An 8355-nucleotide genomic window follows, 5' to 3' on the forward strand; every position below is an offset into this window, starting at 1 on the left:
GCACCATTTGAGCGTGATCGTTACCAGTGTCGCCTTACTGGCACTTGTGCTGGTGGCATGCGAAAAAATATTCGAGCGAGGTTGTTGCCAATGCCGCTGGACTGGCTCCTGTGCAGGTGGCACGTAAAAAACACCATTTTGAGCTTGGCTGTTGCCAGTACTGTGTGACTGTCACTCGTGCCGGTGGCACGTAAAACACCCACTACACTCTCGGAGTGGTTGGCGTTAGGAAGGGCATCCAGCTGTAGAAACTCCACCAGATCAGATTGGAGCCTGGTGCAGCTATCTGGTTCACCAGTCCTCAGTCAAATCGTCTAACCCATGCTAGCATGGAAAGCAGACGTTAAACGATGATGATGATGATATATACACACACACACATACATTCATATACATATGTATAATATATATGTATGTAAGAGATATAGCGACAGATGTGTATAATCTAAGATTTTTGTTGTTGTTGTTTAATCAGCAGTGAGGGTATTTCTACATTTACATATGTGCCAATAAAGTGGCCTCTCACCCCATTGTCTTGAAAAGAAGGCATACATTTATTAGGCAATATCTGAGAGAGGATTGAGATCATTATGGCTGGAGTGCTTTTGATCATAGGTCAGATTTGACCTGTGGTTAAACAGCAACAACAATCAGTAAGCAGTATACTAAGTCATAGGAATTATTTATATCAGGGGCAACTTCTCTACTTTTCTAGTTTGCCAATTGCTTCCATGATTAGAGAAATTAAAGTTGACTGCTGGGGAAGGCTGTAAAAGCAAATGTTAATATTTAATGAGATTTGATGCACACATGCCTCATGGCAAGTGTGTCTAGGGGTGAGAGATTTAGGAAAAAGTATATTCAATAATAAATTTATGAAATAATGAGACTAAAGTAGTTTGAAATATTGGAAAAACTTTTTACCAAGAAGACATTTATAAAACGTTGGGTGAAATATAGGTGAATCTAGAAACTTGTCATTATCACATGGTTCTGTGTTTAACATAGCATGTTTTCATGGAACGCTTGGTACTCACATTTCATACTTTACAGCAGGAATTCCATTTCTTCTAATCTGTTCATTTCATTATCCTTGTTATTTCTTTAATAACTGGTTGTGGTTACTGCATGACTTCCAAACTAAAATATTCTAAGTCTTCAGTTTCTTTTCTCTCTCTCTCTCTCTCTTTTAACCCTTTGCCTGTCCTGTGTTTCCCTGGTAGCCATAAGTCAAAGATGATGAACATTCCCAATTCTTATTGTTTTTTTTCAACTACCAGTGTAACTCAAGACTTATGAAAGGAAAGCTTTATATTACTCAAAACGCATGAAATGACAGCTAGCTAAAAGTTTGCTAATAAGCATGGACATTTAGGACAGACTTATGGAAATGCTTTGGATATGTAAAGGATTAATGACTTACTAATATTTTTCTAATACCATCTTTTATATGAGAAAGCTTTGATGGATCAAGTTACTAATCACTAATTCCTTCATTTTTAACATCTTACAGTTCTTTGAAGGTAACAAATGCTAACGTGTTACTAATCTTGTTTTCTCATTTATGAACAATGTTTGAATTTAATTATTTAGAGAATGGTGCAACAGCTTGGGAAGTATTTTCTTTTATAACCCTAGGTCAACCAATGCTTTGTGAGGAGGAAATTGCTAATGGAAAACTTTGTGGAAGCCTGACATTTGTGTATGTGTTTGTGGTGTGTGTATATTTGTTTGCTTGTGTGTGAATGTTTACAAAACTACCTAGAAATATAAAAATAGTTGATGTCAGTGTTGTTTGTGGTTAGGCTACTACAGATTGCCTGCTAGCTCTGCAACCTCAAATTTGCCTGCAATAAAAAAAAAATAATCTTTTACTTGAAAAACAAACAAGGTTTGGCAAACAAGAAATGATCGTAGCCATGAAAATCCTGCTTCAAATTTATTCCAATCTAAGCCATGTTAGCATGATAAACAAACAGTAAACAAAACAAAACTGTATTAACAAGCATTTGTATAGATTAGATTGGAAAAACTGTTATTGACTTTATAAGTGTTTTGATATGATTTAGAATAATTTTGCAAACATTTGTTTAGCATTTCTGATTGCTCTGTCAAATGTAATGCTTATTAATTCACATTGTTTTGAATTAATCATGCATTATCTTGTAGCTTCAAAATTTCAATGGTGTGTTTGTATATTTTTAGAATGACAGTGTAGGATAGGTGTGAGAGGTTGAATCTGGTCAGTTTGAACATGAAACAGGTAAATTATTTGGGCTGGATTTAGTCAGATTAAATGCTAAAAGATTAAAGCACTTTCAGTACTTCATTTCATTGAAGAGCAGTTATTAGGTTGTGGAATTAATCTATCACCCAGTTTAACATCATTACATGACCCTTGGGTGCCTTTCAGCAAAATCCACTATGTTACAAGCATGATAATTATTATTATTACTATTATTATTAGTTGGCCCCGTGCTGTCAAAAATAATGGCTAATTGTAGTGTTTTATATATAAATATGGATGGTAAATCAAATTAATACACTTGTCAATGTTATCTAGTGGTTGTCTTTTCAGATGTGACATCAATCATCGTTTGTTACTGAAAGAACGCTGATTCATACATACATTCACATACTTCCCCTTGTACACGCACACACATACACACATATACTCACACAGAGTTGAAATGCTGTTTGATTTTTCTTTTCAGCGTTGAATGTTCACTGTCCCACTTCCATTGCACACACACACACACACACATGACTCCCTTTTACATACACACACATTTGAAACGCTTCCACTATCAGTTTGCCATCACTCCTTCCTTCCTTATTTATTTATCCCTTCCTTTCTCATATGTTGTGATAGAGAAAAATACGAGTATTATTATAGTAGAAGATATATACTCACACATGAAAACACATGCATTTACACATACATGCACACACACACACATGCACACACACATACATACATGTATAAACATGCATGCATAGAAACACATGCATGTACACATATACATGTACACACACACGTGCACACACACACACACACACACACACACACACACACACACAGGGGAACATTAGTTTAAAGTGTACAATCATCTGACTGTGATGGATGGATATTCTGTGCTGTTCTGTGCAACAACCATCACCAGCTTCCAGAAGTAGGCTCCACTATATTAGCTGCCATTCTCCTGGTAGAACCTTACTCTGGACCTTGATTCACTCTTATTGTAATCAATTATTGTTAGTGGGCATCTACTGAGAATTCTTGTTGCGTAGCAACTCTAGCATTACTCTGCTGCTGATCTCACTCAAGTCTGAGATATCATTTCCCACATGAGTGATTGATATTTGCAAAGTGTCTGTTTTGTCTATAGAATTTTGGAAAGTCATATAAAGCTATACTAATCAGTTTTTAACTGCCACAAACATACACATGCGCACGCACACAAACACACACACACACACACACACACACGCACACTAGCAGGCAAAATTTTGAAGTAGTTTTAGCATGGAATGCAATTGTCATCATCATCATCATTTAATGTCCACTTTCCATGCTAGCATGGGTTTGACTGGAACTGGTAAGCCGGAGGGCTACACCAGGTTCCAGTCTGCTTTGGCATGCTTTCTGATTGGATGCCCTTCCTTATGCCAATCACTCAGAGAGTGTAATGGGTGCATTTTACGTGCCATTTACATGACATCAGCAATGGCCACAACTACAATTTCATTTGGCTTGATGAGTCTTCATAAGCACAGCATATTACCAAAAGGTCTTGATCACTTGTCATCATCTCTGTGAGGCCTGACATTTGAAGATCATGCTACTGGTAATGGCTACAATTATGATTTCATGGGGTCATTCACATGACACTGGCAACAGCCAGCTTTCAAATTTCTTAAGTTAGCATGCTCCATAGGCATGACTTTCTCTCTCTCTCTCATATCATGCTATCTGAGACCAGAAAATCATTATTTGCATAAATCTCTGATAAAAAGTTTGCTTCTGAACCACATGACTCTTGGTTAAGTCCCACTGCATGGCACCTTGGGAAAAGTGTCTTCTGCTATACCTCCAGGCTGACCAAAACCTTGTGAGTGGATTTTTGTAGATTTGTGTGTGTGTGTGTGTGTGTGTGTGTGTGTCTTTATGTTTGTCCCTCATTACCATTTGACAACCAATGTTAGTTTGTTTACATTTCCACAATTTAACAGTTCAGCAAAAGAGACAGAATAAGTAGTACCAGACTTAAGAAAATATAAGTACTAGAGGTGATTTGTTCGACTAAATCCTGCAATGACTAAAGCAAGTAAATAGTAAAAGATAACAGAAGTAATTAATGTATTAACATTGGAAATGTTCTGTGTTGCTCGCTAAGAGCTTGAAATTTAAGCAAATGAATTGGTAGAGGATGAAAATGCAAAAGACAAAGAAAGTCTCACTGTTTACTGATGATGTATAATATGGTACCTGGATATCTGGAATTATAATTAATGAAAGACATAGTTTCCTCTCAAGAATATTGTTGTTTAACCACAGGTCGGTCCTTATTAAGCAAATCTATAGTCAGTGGTGTTCCAGTTATGACCATCCCGTCTATTTCTCAGCTGTGTTGCACCTAGGGAATAGGTACTGTTTCTTGCAGATTGAACCCCTACCTACCCACACACACATAGTGGCAGAGCTTCAAAGACTGGGATGGAGAAGATTTCTGTGCCAACAATGCTTAAGCTGGTGACTTTTGGTCCTAAAATGTGGAAGAGTGCTTGCATGCATGGTTGCTTCCCAACCACATGGTTTGTGGTTCAGTCCCATTGCATGGCACCTTGGACAAAGACCATCTACTATAACCCTGAACTAACCAAAACCTTTTGAGTGGATTTGGTAGATGGAAACTGAAAGAAGTGTGTGTGTGTGTGTGTGTGTGTGTGTGTTTGTCCCCACCATCACTGCTTGACAACTGGTGCTGTTGTTTACATTCCTGTAACTTAGTGGTTTGGCAAAAGAACTGATAGAATAAGTACCAGGCTTTAAAAAATTAAGTACTGGGGGTCAATACATTCAACTAAAAATTCTTCATGGTGATGCACCAGCATGGCCACAGTCTAATAACTGGAAAAAGTAAAAAAAAAAAAAAGACGCAAAGTGTCCAATTTATAGTCAAACTTAAAAGAACTGTCTATAATGTTGTCTTCAGTTGTGGCTGGCAGACTTCAAAGAATAATTCACTAACTTCATCTTGAGAAAATGTGTTTTTAAATTTTGTTGTCAGCTCTTGAAGGGGTGATTGAGCCTCTATGTAGTTGCTCAACTTGCAAGAAGTAAGTAAGTAAGTGGTATGAAGGATATTAACCAAATATTCTTCATACCACACCTTAGCATGGAGGAATAGAGAGAGAGAGACGTATTTGATAATATTGTTCTGAATGAACTGTGCCTGGGGAAAGGTTGGATGGTCAAGACTGGAAACACCTTTGATTATGCTGTCTAACACAGTTTTTGTCCTTCAGTAGCAACTGTTATTTCCTATTTGCTTACCCCTAGGATGTATGAAAAATGGCTAATATTTCCATCAAAATTTGCTTTTGTTACGTTTATTCAAACCCCAAAGAATTTCTCTCAACACATGGCTATGATGCTCCCCCCACTACTCCTGCTCATCATCAGAGATGTACAAATTGTCAACTACTAAGGGATATGCTCAAATAATTAAGGTTAAGCAACTGAAAAGCTAATCAGTGGTATTGAGCAGAATATTTACTATAATGATATTTCTGCTTCAGCAACTCAGTGCTGAATATGTCTGAAATGTAATGGAATATAGATCAGTTTCAAAACCTTGATGTCCCGATCACAAAAGCAAAGTTTGAAGGGAATAATAGTCATTTCCTTTGGTTTCTAGATAGAAGCAAATAGGAAATAACATTGACCAAAGACAATAAAATAGAAATAAAAATTTTGTTACACAGTGTTATAGATTTGCTTAGATAGTGGTTGACTTGAGCCAAAATTATGACAACCACTTAGGGTGTTATACTAGCTTGTGAGGCAGTGTTACTATTAAAAAAAAATAATATATGGTAAGGAGATGTGGTGGATGTGGATAATGGAAGATAAAAGTGAAGGGGGGAAATGAATGGAGAAGAGAGAAACATGTTGTAGAAACATGATTGGAGAGGGAGAAAAACAGGGAGAGAGAGGAGTAGAAGGAGTTGGATTAATAAGAAAAAGAGACAATGTTATCATCTTGTATTAAATGATTGATTATTTTTATACTTTTAGTTGCAACAAAACCATTAAAGCCATCCAAAAATCAATTACTAGTGCATAAAAGCAACACGTTACCTCGAACTAGAAGTACATCAACTTCAACCCTGCGAGAAAGTCCTACTTTATCACCTAAAAAACAGGTTCACAAACGACAGTTATCACAACCTGATGTAAGTAACTTTTTATTATTATTTCATTTGGACAAAGTCAATATGATTGGATTTCTTTTTATGGCTACCGTTGTTAAGGCAAAACAATTTTGTTTTTATGCAATAAAAATTCTATATATTTTATCTGATTTTATGGGTCTTAAACTTTTACATTTTTGTCATATTAAGTTTTTGTAAATTAAGTCCACTCAGCTGGCAAAAATGAGTTGTACTTGTATTTCAAAGGGTCAGCCTTGTCATACTCTGTGTCACACTGAATCTCCCTGAGAACTACATTAAGGGTACAGTTCTCCACAGTGTCTGTGGGGTGCTAAGCCACTTGCATGTTGATTTCATGAGCAGGTTGTTCCATTGATCACATCAACTGGATCGTTGTAACCAACAGTGACAGTAAATTAAGTTAGAAAAAATAGACAAGCATTTTCTCTAAAATGCCTGTAATGTTATGTCATTTCACCTTTTAGCATTCAGATTACTCTGTGAAATTTAGTACTTATTTATTCTCATTGTTTTAAATTGATCATGTAGTATCTTATAGCTTTGAGATTTCAATGATGTGATTGTTTTTAGAATATTTTTGTTTTTTGCGGAGTAGGTGTGAGAGGCTGCATCTAGCATGTTTGAACATAAAACAGATAGAATATTTGGGCTGGATATGGTCGGTTTAATTGCTAAAAGATTGATATAAATTTAAAAGTAACATTATATTATCTAGTATTCTCCTGTTGTCCGGTTCTCAATGTAACCTTTCATATATATTCAGGAGAATCGAGGAATTTTAGAGGAACAAATACGTTTTAGAAAATTGGTATGAGATCTTATTAAAACTGTTTTCTTTCAGATGAAAAGCTCTCCGAAAAAAGAAAAGCAGTTACCTGCTAGTTTTAAAAACGTTGACAAAAAATTGGCTAACCTCATATTAAATGAGATTGTTGATTCGGGCCCACCGGTTGCATTTAATGATGTTGGTAAGTTTCATATTTATTTTATTTCATTTCTACTAATCTTAATAAGTGACATATTGATATATATACAGTGAGTTTAATAATTGTCATATTGATATATATATATATTTGTCAGGATAGATATGATATATATATATATATATATATATATATATATATATATATTTACTGATCTTAATAATTGTCATTGATATATATATATTTGTCTACATGAATACATATTGATATAATCGTTACCAGCATCGCTTTACTGGCATTTGTGCTGGTGGCACATTAGAAAACATTTGAGCGAGATTGTTACCAGTGCGACTGGACTGGCTCCTATGCAGGTGGCACGTAAAAAACACCATTTTGAGCGTGGCCGTTGCCAGTACCACCTGACTGGCCTTCGTGCTGGTGGCATGTAAAAGCACCCACTACACTCTCTGAGTGGTTGGTGTTAGGAAGGGCATCCAGCTGTAGAAACTCTGCCAGATCAGATTGGAGCCTGGTGTAGCCATCTGGTTCACCAGTCCTCAGTCAAATCGTCCAACCCATGCTAGCATGGAAGGCGGACGTTAAACAACGATGATGATGATATTTGTCTATATGAACACACATTGATATACATATATATTTATTTATATGAAACCCTACAGCGAGATCGTTGCCAGTGCCCTTGGACTGGCTCTTGTGCGGGTGGCACATAAAAGACACCATTTCGAGCGTGGCCGTTTTCGTGCGGGTGACACGTAAAAGCACCCACTACACTCTCTGAGTGGTTGGCGTTAGGAAGGGCATCCAGCTGTAGAAACTCTGCCAAATTAGATTGGAGCCTGATGTAGCCATCCGGTTGCACCAGTCCTCAGTCAAATCGTCCAACCCATGCTAGCATGGAAAGCGGACGTTAAACGATGATGATGATGATGATGATGATATATATATATATTGA

At 36.6% G+C, this 8355-nt stretch overlaps 1 protein-coding gene across 1 annotated transcript in view; it reads left to right on the forward strand.

The window, feature by feature from the left end:
* The window catches only part of LOC106874919 (spastin), a 139865-nt gene that overhangs the window by 82386 nt on the left and 49124 nt on the right, over positions 1-8355 (forward strand). Inside the window, exons 5-6 of the mRNA XM_052973488.1 lie at positions 6302-6459; positions 7301-7427. Coding sequence (XP_052829448.1) covers positions 6302-6459; positions 7301-7427 — 285 coding nt within the window. The remainder of the gene's footprint in view (positions 1-6301; positions 6460-7300; positions 7428-8355) is intronic.

The sequence above is a fragment of the Octopus bimaculoides genome, chromosome 16 (assembly GCF_001194135.2).
Source record: "Octopus bimaculoides isolate UCB-OBI-ISO-001 chromosome 16, ASM119413v2, whole genome shotgun sequence".
NCBI classification, from domain to species: domain Eukaryota; kingdom Metazoa; phylum Mollusca; class Cephalopoda; order Octopoda; family Octopodidae; genus Octopus; species Octopus bimaculoides.